The sequence below is a fragment of the Protopterus annectens genome, chromosome 10.part0, assembly GCF_019279795.1.
Source record: "Protopterus annectens isolate FY-2018-M chromosome 10.part0, PAN1.0, whole genome shotgun sequence".
Taxonomy (NCBI): Eukaryota; Metazoa; Chordata; order Ceratodontiformes; family Protopteridae; genus Protopterus; species Protopterus annectens.
Window position 1 is genome coordinate 703857156 of NC_056744.1, and position 19645 is coordinate 703876800.

The window sequence follows — 19645 nt, forward strand, 5'->3', positions numbered from 1 at the left end:
ACGTTACACCCAGTCACATGGGGCAAGCAGCAATAGAGGTACGCCAATTGCTAGAAAAAAAGAGTCATCCAGCCAGTCCCGGCAGACCAGACAGGATTCAGAACTTACTCTAGATTCTTTTTGGTTCCAAAGAAAACAGGGGACTGGAGATCCATTTTGGATCTCAGCAGACTCGACCAATTTGTAAGAAAAGAGAAGTTCCAAATGGTCATGCTACAGTCCATACTCCCATTTCTAGGGAAGGACAATTGGATGTGCTCGATCAATCTCAAGGATGCGTACTACCACATAAAGATGGCCAGACCATCCAGAGATCACCTGCATTTCTGTCTGGGAGCCAATCATTATCAATTCCGTGCTCTGCCCTTTGGTCTCACTACAGCCCCCAGAGTTTTCACCAAGTGTACGGCAGTAGTCACGGCTCACCTGAAGCGTCTAGGATTCCAGGTGTTTTCGTATTTGGACGATTGGCTCCTTACCTCCACCATCAGGCATCAACTTCTTCAAGCGAGAGAGGCTACTCTGACACACTGTGATTGGCTAGGCATTACAGTCATCTTCGAAAAGTCTGCCTTGTTGCCATCGCAGCATATCATTTTTATAGGGGCAGAACTAGGCACATCAACCCCCACTCTTCATCTTCCACCAGAAAGAATTTCTATTCTTCGCCAACACATCATGTCCCTGATATCAAAGAACAGAGCACCAGCTGCAGAGGTATAGAAAGTTCTAGGATTGATGGTGGCAGCTATTTTAGCAATCCCATTAGCAAGGATGCATATGAGAATCCTTCAGTGGCTTCTGTTCACGCAGTGGTCTTACCAAGAACTTCCAATGAGTCACATGATCCTGATAATGAACTCCTGCAAGAAGGATCTTCATTGGTGGTTGATGTCTCTTCATGTCACAATAGGACGTCCCTTCATGCTCCCCCCTCCAGTTGCCACTGTGACCACGGACGCTTCCCTGATAGGGTGGGGGGGTCTTTTTCAGGGAAAGACTGCCCAAGGCACATGGACAGATCAAGAATCACATCTGCATATCAATATCCTAGAGATGAGAGCAGTACTTCTAGCCTTGCAATACTTTCAGGACTCCCTTCCTCTAGGGACAATTACAATACAGACCGACAACATGTCAGTGGTCTGGTACCTGAACAAGCAAGCAGGACTAAGTTTTATCCCCTTTGCCGAGAAGCCCTCTGAGTATGGCAGTGGGCACTGTCATCCCAGCGCTTTCTGTTGGTAATGCACATCCCAGGCAAATCCAACGTCATAGTGGACAGACTGAGCAGAGAAATTATATTGCCCCATGAATGGTCCCTCAAACAAGAGATTGCAGACAGGATCTTCCGCAAATGGGGCCAGCCTTTTTGCGACCTGTTCGCCAGTCACATCAATAACAAATGCAGAAGCTACTTTGCCCTGATTCCCATGCCAGGTCACTCCCCGAGGGATGCTCTTGTCCACGATTGGCCCCCGGGTCTACGCTACGCATTTCCACCAATTCCCCTGATACCCAAATTCTTACAGAAAGCAAAGTCGCTGGGACGGACGATCATCCTTATAGTCCTTCATTGCCCTCAGCAGATTTGGTTTCCATTTCTTTATCATCATTCTGGAAGATCCATGGATTCTGGACCCGGTTCCGGACTTGTTAACACATCCGTCAGGGGATCTTCATCTATCCTCACAGACACTGAAGCTAGCCGCTTGGCTGCTCCAATTCCCCACATAGCCAGGCTCTAAAATCTTTCCTATGACACTAGTCAAATTTTATTGGCTTCCCATAAACCTTCTACTAGAAAATTGTATCATAATAAGGGGAAGAGATTTTCCATTTGGGCTTCTTCCCACAACATTGACCCTTAACAAGCGTCATTGTCTTCTATCTTACAATTCTTGACAGAAATCTTCAACAAAGGAGCAGCGGCTGCTACAGTGCAAGTGCAATTAGCTGCTATATCTAATTTCCATCTAGGAATCGATGGTTTGAATATTATGGCTCATCAGTTGTCTAAGGCCTTTCTAAAAGGTTCTTTTCACATGAGGCCTCCAGTGAAGACACCTTATTCCCCCTGGAATTTGAATTTTATGTTGTCTCGTATCATTCTTCCTCCCTTTGAGCCTGCATCATCTTGTGAACTATCTTCTTAGTAGCCATCACTTCAGCCCGCAGAATGTCAGAGCTCCAAGCCCTGTCCATCAAACCCCCCTTATATGGTCTTCCATGCTGACAGAGTATGTCTCAGGAAAAATCCATCCTTTTTGTCCAAAGTATGTTCTGAGATTAACATTAATCAAGTCATTGAGTTGCCCGTTTTCTTCCCTAATCACACCAACAAATTGGAATATGTGTTGCACAAACTCGATGTTCATAGACAACTTAAATTTTATTTTGACAGAACAAAGGACATTAGGAAATCTGATCAGCTCTTTGTGTCTTTTTCTGAGACCAGGAAAGGTAAACCAGTTGCTAAAACAACCCTGTCTAAGTGGCTGTCAGATTATATCACCTACACATATTCTTGTCATAACATGCCCTTGTCTAGTAAAGTAAAGGCTCATTCAACCAAAGCAGTTTCTACTTCTTCAGCCTTTCAAGCAAAATTACCTTTGGACAACATCTGTGAAGCAGCCACATGGTCTAAACCTCACACTTTTGTAACTCAAAGTGGATCATCAGTGGATAAGGCCTCCAGGGACAGGGCTTCATTTGGTTCTACGGTTCTGAAGAGTGTACTTCCGTGTGCCACCCAAGATCAGGGTGCTAGGGATTAGTGAAGAATGAACGGCGAGATTGAACAACTTCACATAAAGAAGTTATGTACTCACCATAACGTTCTATGTGAGTTGTTCCATCTCGCCTTCACTCTCACGTCCCTCCCTCCTTCCCCGTCCTGGCTGACAGTGGACCTGGAGGCTGTCTTCATCCTGGTTTTTCAATGTGTCTTCATTCCTAGGCAGAGTAATTATTGTACTTCTATATGGTATGCAGCAAACAAGATCTGAGGTAATTCCAGCAGTGCATTGTGGGATAAGGGGTGGGGTCTCGAGCTACTGGAGAACTTTGAGCTTGCTAGTCGGCCGTGTTGGAGCCGAGGATCAGCTCCGAACCCCATCAGTGAAGAATGAAGGCGAGATGGAACTACTCACATGGAACGTTATGGTGAGTACATAACTTCTTTTTCTTTCCTGTGATGCTTCAAAGTTCGGTCTTGGTGCAGTTATTCTTCAAGAGAGCAGACCTGTTGCCTATGCGTCTAGAACTCTTAACCAAACTGAGATACAGTATGCTGAAATTGAGAAGAAACTTTTGGTAATTCTGTGCGGATGTTTGAAGTTCCATAGTTATATCTATAGCCAAGCTATCCAAATCAAAATGATCATCAACCTGTAGTCACTATTTTAAAGAAGCCTATGCATTCAGCACCAGCAAGACTACAAAGAATGATGCTCAGATTGAAAAAGTATCATTTCAAAATGGTCTATAGAAAAGGCAAAGTTCTTTATCTGGCTGATACCTTATCCAGAATGCACAGAAATACCACAAAACAGCTAGATGCAGAGAATTTTGACTTTGATGTCATGGAAGTGCATCATTTTTTACCGCAAGATTTGATGAGCTAAGAGATCATACAAAGACTGATCCAGTTTTGCAAAAGCTTAACCACTTCATCAATGTAGCGTGGCAGTCAAAGCAATCCTGTGTACCACCTGAAGTACAACCTTATTTTCCATACAGAGATGAGATGCTGTTGGAAGATGGCATCATTTTCAGAGGTCCAAAAGTTATTGTTACTACTTCCTTACAACATGAATACATTCCGATTTTGCATTGTGGCCACCCAGGTTCTGACTCTACCAAAAGAAGGGTGAGAGGGCTAGTATTTGGCCACCTTCATCGAAAGACATTGATAACATGCTTTCTTCTTGTTCAGTATGCAACAGTACTAAACCACATTTGCAGAAAGAGCCATTTCAGCTAAGCCAAATTCCTGAACTGCCTTGGTCAGCAGTAGCCAGTGACATGTTTGAGTGGAACAATCAGCATTACTTAGTATTGGTAGACTCTTGTTTGAACTGGTTTGAAATAGATTTGTTACCTAACCTAACATCCAGTGTTGTTATTACTAAGATGAAATGTCATTTTTCAGTCCATGGTAGTCCACGTAGCTATTTCTGACAACAGTACCTCGTTTACCAGTCAATTATTTTCACATTTGCAAAACAGTGGGACTTTATCCATGTTACTAGTAGTCCTGAATACCCGCAGTCAAACATGCTTGCTGAACATGCAGTACAGAGTGGAAAGTAGTTACTAGAGAGGTCAAAGCATGACCATACTGATATCTTCTTGAATTTACTTAATCTCAGAAATATACCCCCTGACAACCTACTTGGCTCTCCTTCTCAGAGACTTCTATCTAGGCAAACCAGAACAACCTTGCCTATCAGTTCTAGTTTATTGGTACCTAACACTAAAAACACCAGAGCAATCAAAGCCCAACTTTTTAAGAAGTATTCCTTTCAGAAGTCCAGCTATGATAAAATGAGCAGATTTCTTCATCTGTTAAAAGGAGGGAGAGACTGTGAGGATGCAAACGGCGAAAGGCTTTGATTTAATTGGTCAAGTAAGAGGTATATGTGCCGAGCCGAGGTCCTACTTAGTGGAATCTGAAGGTATAGAATACAGAAGAAACCACAGGCCTTCCTGTATCAGAAATGATATTGCAGCAGCATACCTGTGAATACCGACTGTAGATCTCAGAGCATTTCTGACAATGTTCATACCGAAGAACATGTCTCCGTATCCATTTCCATTCCTGATGATGTCCCAGTTGTCCCCAAAGTTGAACATTCCTTGAAGACTGTCCCCATTGCTAGATCCAATTCTGACTTTTATGTTACACAATCAGGCCAGATTTCTAGACCTAGTGTAAAACACACAGCAACCTGGACATAGTTGTTTTATATTTATCTGAGTTTTTTGTGATAGCATGTCAAAGAATTGGTTCTGTATAATTGCATGTCAAAAGATTATTTCTGTAAATTGCATGTCATTGAATACTGTTATTTAGTATATCATCTATTTCTCAGAGGGAGGGTGTAGAACAGTGTGTGTGTATATGTATGTTTATGGATATCAGCTGGGTGTGACAACCCTGTGTTTCCAAAGGTCAAACATTCCTCTTATGCTGTGCTCATGATGTATACGAAAGCAGAAACATGCATGTCCACAGCTAGAGGAGTTTGGCTTTAATGGCCTGAAATTGTCCATAAATAGACTTAAAAATGAAAGTAAAAGAAAAAGTCATGGATATTCAGAATTGCCATTTAGCTAAAACACCCGATATCCTTAAAGGGTGATTTGCATATATCCCATGAGGACTCTGATGCAAGAGGTTTATGGTATCACACAGTTAGAAGTCTAGCTTTGCTAGATATTTCTTTGTGTTTTTTAACCAGTTGGTTATCTGTGTGACCTTTTTACTCTTTGTTTTAGTTAACATTTCCAGATCTAGGCATGTGCATATAAATAGTGAGCATGTGCAGGCAGGAGTGCCATTTTGAGAGAACAGCCAGTGTGTTAACATGTATGAGTGTGGTAGTCAGTCTGTTTATAACTTTATTTAAGTTACAAAGCCTCATTTCTGATGTGTTTGTGTGTAATAAAGCTGCTTGAACTGAACCCACAACCACTTGTCTGTTTTATGCTGACTCGATCAGAAGAGGAGTTTATGGCCAATGTATTTGCTGGTTGGCTCATTAATGTTTTGAATTGTTTTAGATGCAGTAATTATTCATTCTTTGGGGAAGATCTAATGCTGCTATCAGAATAAGCAACATCTTTATTGGCATTCCAAAATTGTTTGATTGGAGAGCATAGCAGTAAGTTTATTTTGTATGGAGGTAGATTTAGTATTGCAATTTGCTTTGTTATTTTAGCAGTAAATGAGTTGTGATAGTAAGGATTGTTGGCTTCCCTTAATTTCCAGATTTTATTTCTATTTCTTTATTTACTTTTGATGTGATTTAAGTGCAGCATTACGCTTTAAGTCTTTTAGGAAGTATTCAAAATGGTGGTAGTGATTTTATTGAATATGTGTAAGGCTTTTGTATTAGAAATTTCTTGATAAGCAATTGTCCTGTCAATATTACCGAGCTTGTTTAATAACATCATCCATTTTTGGCTCAGGGCTATTTTTTGAGGTTAGCAAGATAGGAGCTACTTGGGAACTTTTGAAATTGAAAGGTGTCAATTAAAGGGGAAGGGCGATCGGGAGCAATATAAGAAGGGGAAACGCTCTGCAATGTACTAAGTTAATCATGAATGGCAACACTTACACCCATTCTGAAACGATATCAAACCTGCTGGCTGACAATTTCAGTTAAACTTTGCCCCACAACACCTCCTACTACACCCAAAGAAATACCTGCAACCATATGACTACCAGTCATTATGAGGGAACTGGTACTTTACTGCACTTGCTAAAGCCAACAGCACAGCCTCCGTGGGTCCAACAACATTCCAGGATGCTTAAAACAGAATCTATCAGGGCCACTAAAAACCCTCTTTAACCTCAGCCTTCAGGTGGGCTTTGTCCCAGAGGAATGGAGGACTAGAATAGTCATAATGTCTGCACAAGGGGTGGCCCATCAACTGACCCAAGAAACTACAGACCTATAAGCTTGATCAGTCTTGTCTGTAAGGCCACGGAGAGAGAGAATTGTCATGGCCCTGATCAATAACGACATAGGAAATCTCCAAACACTGGACCAGACCCAATTTGGCTTTGCCAAAGGGAGGTCTTACCTGCTTAATCTGGTAGACTTCTTTGAGAAAGTTACTAGGGCTATGGATGAGACTAAAATGGTACACACCACTTATCTAGACCTGGCTAAAGCTTTTGACACAGTCCTCCATCTCAGGGATCATAGATAAACTTACTGAGTTAGGCATAAAACCCCTACATCATCAGATGGATAGCAAACTGGCAGACAAGCCACATGTCTGAATAGGTGAATCCACTTCAGATAAGACACCTGTTACTAGCAGTGCCCCACAGGGCTCAGTGTTGAGACCTTCCTGTTTGGTATATATGTCTCTGAAGTAAAGGCCAGTGTTGGGGGCCTCTGGCAAGTTCACCTATGACTGTAATCTGGGTGGAATCCTTGAATCCCCAGGCAATGTTGACATCCTACCAACTGGACTAAAAATGACAAACGACTAGTGCCAAATCCATGGTCTGAAACTAAATGCTTTGACCACCAGGTAGCTGCAGTACTGAGGAAATCCTTCTGTGTGGCTAAACTTATAAGTAAAGGCATGGCATCAAGTTCAAAGGAAGTCATAGTGTCATTGTACTTAGTCCTCATCAGGCCAATAATCTAGTACAGTGCTCCCTTCTGCATGTACCTAACCAGGCATTTACACCAGTTGGAGTGGCCCCAGGGGTTTCTCACTGAAAAAATACAAAGCGTAGGACACATGTCTTACAGATCGACTAAAGGCCCTATCCCTTTACTCCATCCCATATTGTTTATTGAATGGTGACTTATGCCTGACCTACAAGGCATTCTGTGATCCAGCTCTGATGAAAATGTTACATAACTGCAAGAAAAATTATACGAGGGTTACACATTCCATGGACCTGAACCTTACTTGTGACTCTTAACAGAGTTGCTGGAGCAACAGATTCCTATCCTAAAGGCTACCTCATCTATGAAATAAACTTCACGTCTTCATAACAAAGACCCGTCCCTCTCTCTAGTCAAAAAGAATTTGGATAAATGAATGGGGAGCCATAAATTCACTCCCAGGGTACTGGCCATGTCCTTTAATGACAAAGGTAGTCTGTAAAATGACTCGGGGCTCCAACACCCAAAGACCCACTGCCCTTAGGCAACCCCATCCCATATCTGGAGAGTTAAGATGCAATATTGTCATGTCCTGGATATTATTGGCTAGGCCTGTAAACAGTATTGTGCCATTAGCCTAGTAATCACCTTTGAACCTACAAGTACTGGTTACTACAGGTGACCGTGCAATATAATAGTTGAGTGACTCTTCACACAGTTGTTTCTTTAATGTATTAATTTAATATAGCCTTCTTTTTTTCACTCTTTTAATCTCCATATGACTTTTACTGCACTCCATTGACCTGGTATTGAACAGATATAACAATTTATTTACTATTTTTAGTACAGTTCTTAGTGCCAGATATGTCCTGTTATACAAGCGTGTTTCCAAGCTTCTTTCAGTTTTTCTACCAAAATCTGTTTCTCAAGTCTGACCTAATCAGTACTACACTGGTCCACTTCCTGTTTCTACATGTAACTAATGAAACTGAGCTGAGCCAGCTGTTGGTCATTCTGTGATGCATGCTCAACCTCTGCAGCCAGTGCATGCATGCATACATACATACATACATACCTATAAAATATGGGAGCACTTAAGTTGGTTGAAACTTCTCAAAGTCAACATGTGTTTTGTTGACACTTTGGTCAGCAAAGGAGATGGTTGATAGGTGTGTGAGATCGATAATCTCAGGGGCTGGGGAATGTGCCCCTTCCCTTGGGATGGTGAAAGACTGGAGTTGGTTTATATAATTAGGAGGGGTGTAGGGTATAGGTAGGCTTGCCCCTCTGATAAAGAAACAATGCTTTTTTTTTGTATGCATGGGATGTTCCTCGGTGTTGTTCAGTGCACCCGTGTGTGTGTGTGTGTGTGTGTGTGTGTGTGTGTAAAAAAATGCATGCATGTGTGTATCCATAAATCAAAATCCACTCAGGCAACCCGCATGCAAAGCCTAAACCTAGTCTGTGACATTAATAATACCTTTTGGTGGGATAGATTTGTGTCCCAGAGACTCCTCCATCTGTGGAATAGAATCCCTCTCCATGTTAAGCTGAGTACCTGTCTAGCCCTCTTTAAGAGGAACCAGGATGACTGGATGCGAAACAGAAAATACACTCCTGGGATCCCACCTGTGTCCCTGAGGGACAGGAGAAACGGGTGCTGACTTTGTGGGAACATGGGTGAAATTCTTGGCTAGGCTTATAAGAGCCTCTGGGCCAATAGCCTAGTATCATCCTATGAACCTGTGTGTGTGTGTGTGTGTGTGTGTGTGTGTGTGTGTGTGTGTGTGTATGTATATATATATATATATATATATATATATATATATATATATATATATACTACTGAAAACTTCCGAACTGTTAAAAACAAAAACAGAATTCCAATGAATAGACGCTGAGCCAGAACTGTTATTTGCTGAGTGCTTTAGTTCGCTTTATTGGTAACAATCGAACTTCATCAGAGCAAAATGTAATGCATTTGCAATACTCTGCAGGCTTTAAATAGTCTAACTGGTGTAAAAATACTTCACTATGATTGGTAGATATTCTACGCCAATGCAGTAGTATTTGGACTAATGAGAGACACTGCTGTAAAACAAAAGGTTTTATCTGCTAACATCCTGCCACTAGGTGGCGTGCTTTAACTTTTTAGTTGTACCACTTTAATGCACATTTAATGCTGAGATTCTCATTGAGCCCTGGTGGGGTATCTGCTTCAAGGAGGAGTTGCCATCTTAATTCCTTCAGCTCCAGTAGTGTGTTGCAATCTCCAAAAAACTGCTGGACCTCTTCTACCACTAGAAATTTAAAACAGGTGAAGCCATTGCAGCTGGTGGCATGTCTGCTTAATGCATTGTAACTGTCATTATGCCTGATGGCTGCAAGGTGTTCCTTCACCCTGTCTGAGAGCTTTCTAATTGTTTTCCCAAAGTAGAAGGAAAAACACTGGTTGCAGTAGGCTGCATAGACTACAAAAGTTGAGTGGCAGTCGTGCTGGGCTTTGAACTGCACCGTGATGTTGCAGTGTTGAAAAGTGTAGGATGTGCCTGAGTGTATGAAAGGGCAGACTACACAATGCTTGCAAGGTCCCATACCTTTGGGGTTTTGTGGGTTAGCAGGCTCATGGGGGTCTGCGCCATTCCTGAGTATGACGTCTCTTTCCTTTCAAAGGTTTGTTTAAGAGTTCTCGTCTTCTTGTATGAGAAGACAGGCTCATTACCCACTATCTGATGGGTGTTGTGGTCCGCTCTTATTATGTTCCAGTTTTTGCCAATGATATCCCTAATGGGTTGCATATCTCGGCTGATGGGGATGGGGAAACTACAGTTTCTGTTATTGGGTTCAGTAGTTCTGGTGGTCACCTGGGGGGTGAAGCCATGAGTAAGGATGGGTGGGTGTCTGTCTGATCTGTGGGAGGCCACTTCTTGAAACACATCCTCTACTAGTTGTTTGGGGTAATGTCGGTGGATGAACATTTCTGAAAGGAATTGGCTTTCCTTGAGGAAGGTATCATCGTCAGAGATGATCCTGGAGAGGTGGATGTACTGCCCTTTGAGCACATTCTTCTTCATAAAGAAGGGTGCTGACTATTGAAATCCAGGAAGTTGTTCCTGTAAGTGTTCTTCCGGTACACATTGGAGGTAAGGCTGCCAGTGCTGGGGTCAATGGTTAACTGAGTATCAAGGAAGGAGATGTGGGTCCCTCGTCCTGAGACTACAAAGTCTAGGTATGGGATGCTGTTTGTGAGAGTCGTAAGGAAGGTGTCCAGCTCGGTGTTGTCACCCTCCCACACGAAAAAAATATCGTCAATAAAACGACGGTATAAGTGGGCTTTGTGGAAGCCTTGTATATGGGTCAAGGTCTCCTTCTCCCATGTGCTGAGGACTAGGTTGGCAAAAGACGGGGCCATTTTGGACCCCATCGCCACCCTTTGGTCTGTAGGTAGATGGCTCCATTGAAGCAGAAAAAGTTGTTTTTCAGAACCACTGTGGTTAAAGCTATAAGCATTTCAGTTTCAAAAACATTGTATTTAGCATGCTTGTTAAGAAACAGTTCTAACGCTTCCAAACCGTCCCTGTGGGGGATGTTGGAGTATAATGCTACTACGTCTAGCGTTACTAACATGCATTTTGAAAAATCAATATTGCTCTCATGCAAAATGTTTAAAAAGTCCCAGGAGTCCTTGATGTAAAAATCCGTTGCCTGAACTAGCGGGTTGAAAATGAAGTCCAGGTATTCCGATATTGTCTCTGTCTTGGTTTTATAGTTAGAGACGATGAGCCTGAATGGGCTATGCCCAATATATATGCATATATATGTGTTATATGTGCTATATGCAATATATATGCATATATATGTGTGTGTGTGTGTATATATTTATATATATATATATATATATATATATATATATATATATATATATATATATATATATATATTTTTTATGTGTGTCTGTTTGCAAATAAACATACAGACAGACTTTGGGTAGACACTGTTTCTTTTTCTTTCTCCTGCATCACAACTACGTTCTAAATTACTGACTTAGTTTTGAAGGTTTTATTTTATCTAAGTTAAATTTACTGTTTGTAGAGATATGCAGTATTCAGGCTGGAATATGCCATGTTAGTATTGCTAGCACCTCCATGAGGAGCACCATTAGATTGCATACTTTCTGAACAAAATCTGTCATTCTGCTGTCAGCATTTCACTTGTCACACAGTGCAACATATTGCTTTGACATTGTTTACTGAGTTTCATTAATCTGTTAACATTTTCTTTATAAGGCCATTACTGTCCTTGGTTGGAACTGTTCTTGGCACTCTCTGAAAAAGATCTTTTCTTGCCCAGTGTACCCACCTAGTAAACAGATGCTCAAATAATGGCATTCAAGAAACATAACTAAAATGCAAGAAATCACTTTTGTCAAAAAGTTATCTAGAGCATAGCCATTTCTTTCATGTTACTTTTTTTTCCACCCAGACCAATTTTCCAGGTACTGTGTAAAATTACCGTCCAGTGCACAATGTGTGTAGTACTTTTTAAAAGGTAGAACCATTCAGATGTTTTGTTCAAAGTGTGGGGGCAAAAATGCCTAACACGGTCATATAACTTTGGTATTTTCCATTTATTGACCCTTGTTTTGCAATTTACACGCTGTTTTGAATATCTTCATTATTTTGGCAGTAGTTTTCTCAGACCCTAACCAAACATTTTTCAGTCAGGCATGAAATTTTCATGTTATATTTGCAGTGATAAAATATACCAGATTGACAGATGTGTAAAGTCACTTGCTGTATAACAAAACTACAGTGCCTTGCCCTTTTGAGTGTATAAATATGTTTTGAATTCCAAAAAGCATATAGAAGTATTAGAAACCAACTTTACTTAAGGTATAAGCATTGTAAAGGTTCATAGGTAGGTACTAGGCTATCTACATGAAGGCATTTATAATCCTAGCCAGAATGTGTTGGCTTTCACCTCCCCCTTAGATTAGTTCCCTGTGCCTCTGTCCAGCAGAGCCACTCGAGTGATCCCTGGGGTTAACTTTCTGTTTCCCATCCACTCGTCAAGGTTTCTCTTGAAGAGGGTTAGCGAGGAGCCCTGCCTAATGTAGATTGGAATCTTGTTCCAGGGCATGGGAAGTCTCTGGGACAGGAATCTATCCCTCCAGCACGTCCTATTTATTGTTGTGGTGAGGTTTAGATCCCAGGAGCATGTGGCTCGAGGGGATATGGTTTTCTGTAGGTGGAGCATGTCCATCAATTCTGGGTTGGACATGGCCTAGTATGTCAGGCAGAGATCACCTCTGAGTAGGTGGTATGCAACCGAGTACAGCTGGAGTTTCTTCAGTTGAGGCCAGTGATCCTCATGGTGAGGTACTTCTGTGGTCTTTCCAGTTGTAGATGTCTTGTAAGGTACATCTCAAATGGGGCATTGTCCTCTATGATGGGTCTGATGAGTGATGCATAGAGGGGCCCAATGACCTCTTTTGATCTGGATGAAAACCCTTTTGTGATTAGGTGGGCCACATAGAAGGATTTTCTAACCACTTTGGCTATGTGATTATCAAAGGAGAGGTTACTATCTACTAGGGTCCCCAAATCCCTTATTACGTCTTCCGTATTTAGGGGGCTACCATCTATGTAGTAGTTTGTGGGCCCTTTTTTTTCCAAAGGGGATGACTATGCACTTTTTGGCATTTAGCTTGAGGCCATGGTTTTGACACCAGGTATCTGTCTCATTGAGACCCTTTTGGAGGATGTCTGTGTCAGCAGAAGAGTCAGTTATAGCCCCTAGTTTGAAGTCTTCTGCGAACTTGGTCAGCCATAGACATCCTGTGCTTGCCTGTACCTCTGAGAAGTATATGCCGAACAGGAGGGGTCCTAGGACTGAGCCCTGCGGAATGCCACTTGTAACCAGTTTAGAGTCAGACCTAGCTCCCGCAACTCTTACCATGTGGGTTCTGTCCGTGAGCCAGTTGGCAACCCATCTGGTGACGTAGGGGTTTATGTTCAGGCTGGTGAGCTTGTCTATAATACCTGAGTGGGGAATGATGTTGAAGGCCTTTGCAAGGTCTAGGTAGGCTGTGTGGACCACCTTTCCCTTGTCTATAGCCTTGGTAACTATCTCAAAGAAGTCCACCAGGTTTAGGAGGCATGATCTGCCCTTAACAAAGCCGAACTGGGTAGGGTCCAGTGTTTGGAGGTTCCCAATGTCTCTGTTAATGAGATCCATGATGATGCGCTCCATAGCTTTGCAGACCAAGCTAGTCAGGCTTACTGGGCGATAGTTCCTGGGGTCTGTTGTGGCTCCACCTTTGTGGAGTGGATTAACCGTTGCTGTGCGCCACTCTGTGGGCATGTAGCCTGTGTAGAGGCTAAGTTTATACAGTGTGTTTAGGTGAGGGGTTAGTTCATCTTTGAGCTCATGTAGGACACAGCCTGGGGCACTGTCTGGTCCCATTGATGCTGTGTTTTTGGCTTTGGAGAGGGCTGTTTTAACCGGAGTGTCTGTGATTACAGGGGCACTACATTCTTCTGGTATAGTTATGGGTCCTTTTGGGGGTGAGACGGGGTGAAGTTTGCACTGAACATGTCAGCTAGGATGTTGGCTATATCGGTCGGTTAAGTGTATTTTGTGCCATTCTGCACTAACTCCGAGCAGATCTGAGAATTGCCACTTAGATTCTTGACATAGCTAAAGAATGCCTTGTGGTTATCTTTGGAGTCCATGGCAATTTTTCTTTCGAAGCTAGTCTTGGATGATTTTATGAGGGAATGTAGTTTCTTGCTGATACTGATCAGGGATGTCTTCCCTTCTTGGGATTTTACACTTTTCTGTACTAGTTTCCTCCTTCTGTTGTATAGCTTGTTTATGGCAGAGGTCCACCAGACTGGTTTCCTTTCCTTGGAGGAGTGAGTATTGGTTTGTTTGGGATAGCGTGATCCATGCATTCTTGTAGGTGCCCATAGAGTGCAGTAGTAAAGGATTTTGCAGCTTGGACAGCGTTATTCTTTAGCATGGGGGTTTTGAAACTTCCCACCTTGGTCTTAAGTAATGTGAAGTTTGCTTTTGAAAAGTTTTTCACGGTGGTTTCTTTGACCGGGGGTGGTAGCGGAATGTGGGTATCCAGAGTGATTAGTTCATGGTCATATCTAACCAGCGAGGAATTGACCTCCAGTGTGGAACACTGGTCGCCCATGCTGGTGATGACCAGGTCCAATATGTTGTCCCCTCTGGTGGGGGTGTTGACCAGTTGATCCAGGGCATTTTGAGTTTATAAATTCTAGGAAATGTTGGGCAAAGGAGTTTGTACTTGAGTAGTTTTCCCAGTTAATGTTTGGGTAATTGAAATCACCCAGTATCAGGATGTTAATCAGGTATAGCATAAAGACAGTACAATGTAGAGCACTGTCCTGCAGAGAAAAATCTGTGGAACGTCTTTAAGATTGTTATTGTTTACATGTTTTACTTGGGTTTGCTTGAAGCTTCTAAAACAGAAATGGTATATTGAAAATATGTTTGTTGATAATAGTTGTAATTAATTTAAATTTTGCAGGCAGACCTCAGTGACTTTGAAATCTATGATGTTGAACTTGAAAAAGATGGAGAAAGCCTCGGAATTGCTGTTGTTGGACATGTTGGAACATCTAACATTGGTAGGTATAGTGTGTAGTAATCACAACAATGTACTAAATCTTAACAGTGAAAAAGCAGCTTGGATGCTTGTAGAGGGTTTAGAAATGTGATTATTTCATAACCTGTCTGGCTTCTTAAGTGATTTTTCATATCAGCAGACATTAACTTTACACTGGACATCTGGGCTTCCATTTAGGACAGTTCTTAGTGTACTAAAACTGCACCGCTTGGAAACACAGTTTCAGCTGTAGGTCTTGACTAATACCATTCTCACAGTTTATATTTTCTTGCAGCATGACTGGTTGTGACACTTCTGGGTTCTCGTCTTAGAAATTTCACTTGTATATGTTTGTGTTGTATGGATGCCTACAGTTTCTCCTATATAGCTGTTTTGCTCCCCACTAACTGCAGAGGATCTTAATTTAGGTGTTGTATAAACAACTTGTGCTTAAGACTGAGTTTTCCTATGGCTTTTAAATTCCTGCTTTGTTTCCAAGTTGTAAATCCTTTAGTGTTCATAGTAGCTTTTCTGTGTCAGCTCATTTCTGTCCACCATGTCCTTTAATTAGTGTTGTTTTGTAGGCATCAAATACTTATATGAAGTAGGAAGTCTGATTTTCAATCTTCTGCTCTTCAAGAGTTGAGTTGGTAAGAGATTGAGTTCCTGCTGTGGAATATTTTCTTTATTCTAAAACTGCAAGATTGCATTTCTCATAGTGTCAGAAGAAAAAATTCAAGCGAGTCACATCTGCCTCAGGTGATGAAAAACTTCTTTATTTGCAGCTAACCAGATTACAGCAGCATGTTGGCCAAGATGATCTCAATCTGATCAGCTTGGTTACTGACATCAACTTTTATACTTTCCTGTTACTAGCCAAAATAGCTTTTGTTACATTTCTAACAGTTGACAGTTGGCTATGAAAAACATCTAGGATCACAATTTACCTCAGAAAAGAATGTTTTACCTCAAAACCACAGCTAGTGTAGAATGTTTACCTCAAAACCACAGTTAGTGTAGAACGTTTACCTCAAAACCACAGTTAGTGTAGAACGTTCAAAAAGGTACAGCATACTTAGTTCAACAGTGGTAGCTGGAATTTTCCACAGCCTGCCTCAGTAAATTAACTCTTGTTCAGAAGTATAGAAAACAGATGTTATTCAAGTTCATAAGCAAACTACATCTATCATAGGTAAAGCCCATCTTTAATAAACATGGTCCAATGACCTTTTCTTACCAACACTTCAGCAAATAGCATATTCATTTTGCTAGATGGGAGAAAGAGACAAATAATAGTATGTTTTAAAACTTTTTCTCAACACATAGCTTTTCAATGTAGCTATTTGTGTGAGATTTATTCATTGTTTCGATGGTTTTCCCCACTTGCCTGTGTTCACCATAGTAAAAGGACCTTGATGTGATATAGTTAAGCTAGCATTCTTCCATAAATATGCTGATTTCCTGACTTTTGTGTTGCAGGCCGTTATCAAATATGACCATGTCTGGTATTTCTTGTCTGTAGACTATAGATGTTAAAGACTAATCACACTTGTACTTCTGTCAATTAGATTATTTCTGGAAACTTGGAATATTAACTGATGTTTTCAGATTTAAGTGTTTTTACATCATTGCATGTTGGGTGTAGGGAGAAAGACTGGGTAGGGGATAAAACAGAAATCTGTGAAAGCACAAGTGTGATATTGCAGTGAGATGCCTTAATCTACTCAGAGCAGTAGAAGAAGGTATCTCATTAGGTGTGGGGTGACTCCCAGAGTCAGAGATCAAGTAGAAGCACAAGTGGCAGCAGATAGTAACTAAGTGTCTTTTCAACTGATTTTTAGCACGTAAATATCAATAGTTTCTCCTTCCCCACAAGACCTGCTCAGTGGCTTCATTACTTTTGCATAATTGTTCTGTTCATTCCTTCAGAAGATGAAAGACTGGCATCCTTGGTATATGTGACAGTTTTACAACCCATTCATTCTTGCCAGGTGCATGTAATCAGCCTATTTGTTTTCTCTGTGGTTAGAGTCATATGATAGTGGGCTATCTTTCATGACTAACAGAGCAACCTGCCCTTAATAAAGTCAGAGTCACTGAATGTGATCTTCTCTGAACTGGCCATTTGCTAAAAAAGTGTGGGTGTAGGGGAGCTCCCCCAACATGGAGGATTGGGGTTTCCTTCCCACTCAGGAGTGTTACAAAGTAGATTCAGTGAATTGAATGTCACTGAATTATTTTTCAGCTCTCCATACGAAATCTGTTTTTCTAGGTCCCAGTGAACCAGTGTGGTCTTTATAGACCATCTGAAGATCCAGCATAAGGATGTTAAGCAGACACCTGCCATTCATTAGTAGGGTCACTAAAACACTTGAGTTTTCAGCTCTATCAGGAAAGCACTGATTCAGTCCTTGCCACTTAGCCAGCCACACCGCATAATAGTAGATGGATGTAGGGATCTTTCTTTGGGAACTGTCTTGTATCACCACTATACCAGATGTGTGGATCAGGGAGGTTGTGACAAAAATTATGCAATCCATTTTTACTCACCTACTCAACTCATGCCTCTAGTTAGTTAACACACACTGTTACAAAAAGGTGGCAGATACCAAGAGACCTTAAGCCTTCTATAAAAGTAACTTTCAAGCAGATCATCAAAGACCAGGTAGTAGAAGGTACAAGATATAATTTAATTCGGGTAGCAAAGAACAGAGATTTCAGACCCATCCTAGATCTTGGTGATTTGAACCTGGAAGTGATCAAACTGAAATCTTACATGGTTGTTATTGAGTCCATTGTTTCCCTATAATTCAGAGGTGGGTAGGATGTGCTGTTTAAACTTTCAAGATGATTATCTCCATGTCAAGGTAAGGCAGTAGCGCAGATTATTCCTAATACTTATAGGTTCATAGGTTGGTATTGGGCTATCTGCCCGAAGGCATATATTAGCCCAGCCACGTTGTGCGGTATTCACCGCCCCTTTAGTAGTTCCCTAGACCCTTGTACTAGCAGCTAGTACCCTTGGCCCCTATCTAGTAGTGCTGTTGGTGTGATCCCCGGTGTGAACTTTCTGTTACCCATCCACTCATCAAGGTTCCTCTTGAAGAGTGATAGTGAGGGGCTCTATCTTATGTAGATCAGGACCCTGTTCCATAGTAAGGGAAGTCTTTGCAAAGGGAATCTATCCCTCCAGCATGTTCTATTCATTGTTGTGTTGAGGTTTATATCCCTAGAGCATGTAGCTTGAGTAGCTTTGGTTTTGCTAAGATGGAGCATGTTCAACAATTCTCGGTTGGACATGGCTCTGTACGTTAGACAGAGATCGCCTCTGAGCAAGTGGTATGCAACAGAGAACAGACTTAGCTTTTTCAATCGTGCTGCGTAGGGCAACTGTTTGAGGCCAGTAATCCTCTTGGTTAGGTACCTTTGTGGTCTCTCCAGCTGGTGGAGATGTCTAGCCAGGTACATTCCAATTGGTGCATTGTACTCAATAATGGGTCTGATGAGGGAAGAGTAGAGGGGCACCATTACATCCTTAGATCTTGATGCGAACCCTTTCGTGATCAGATGGGTCACATAGAAGGATTTTCTAACCACTTTGGCAACATGGTTATCAAAGGAAAGCTAACTATCTATTTGGGTCCTTAGATCCCTTATTTCTTCTTCAGATTTCAGGGGATTACCTCCTATGTTGAAGTTTGCGGGTACTCTGTTTTTTCCAAAGGGGATTACTACGCATTTCTTTGCATTTAGCTTGAGACCATGGCTTTGACACCATGCATCAGTCTCATTTAGGCCCTTCTGGAGGATTTCTGTCTGCCGGAGACTCTGTTATAGCACCCAGTTTGCAGTCATCCGCAAACTTAGTCAGCCACAGCCCTTCCGTGCTTGCCTGTACTTCTGAGAAGTATATGCCAAACAGGAGGGGCCCCAGGACAGAGCCCTGAGGCACACCACCCGTTACTGGTCTGGATTCGGACATAGATCCTGCTACTCTTACTTTATGGGATCTAGCCAGTTTGTGATCCATCTTGTGACATAAGGGTTTATGCCCAGGCTGGTGAGCTCATCAATAATACCTGAATGGGGAAGGATGTCAAATGCTTTAGCAAGGCAAAGGTAAGCCGTGTGTACCCCCTTTCCCTTATCTATAGCCTGAGTAACTGTCTCAAAGAAATCCACCAGGTTCAGGAGGCATGATCTGCCCTTGATGAAGCCAAACTGTGTGGGGTCCAGCGACTGGAGGTTCCCAATCTCTCCATTTATGAGTTCCATAATGATTCGCTCCATAGCCTTACAGATCAGACTGGTCAGGCTTATTGGTCGGTAGTTCCCAGGGTCAGTTGTGGCCCCACCCTTGTGTAGCGGGACCACCATTGCCGTGCGTCATTCTATGGGCACATATCCTGTGGAGAGGCTGAGACTGAACAGGGTATTAAGATGCAGGGTTAATTCCTTTTGGAGCTCGCGTATGACACAGCCTGGGACACCATCTGGTCCCATGGAGGCGGTGTTTTTAGCTTTAGATAGAGCCTTGTTAACCAACGTATCAGTAATAATTGGACTTGCACAATCCCGTAGAATGGTAATGGGCCCTGTAGGTGGTGAGGGGGGGAGAAATTTGCACTGAACCTGTCAGCCAAGA

At 42.0% G+C, this 19645-nt stretch overlaps 1 protein-coding gene across 1 annotated transcript in view; it reads left to right on the forward strand.

Moving 5' to 3' along the window:
* LOC122814193 (inaD-like protein) overlaps positions 1-19645 on the forward strand; it is a 464245-nt gene that overhangs the window by 360532 nt on the left and 84068 nt on the right. The window contains exon 9 of the mRNA XM_044086799.1: positions 14923-15022. Coding sequence (XP_043942734.1) covers positions 14923-15022 — 100 coding nt within the window. The remainder of the gene's footprint in view (positions 1-14922; positions 15023-19645) is intronic.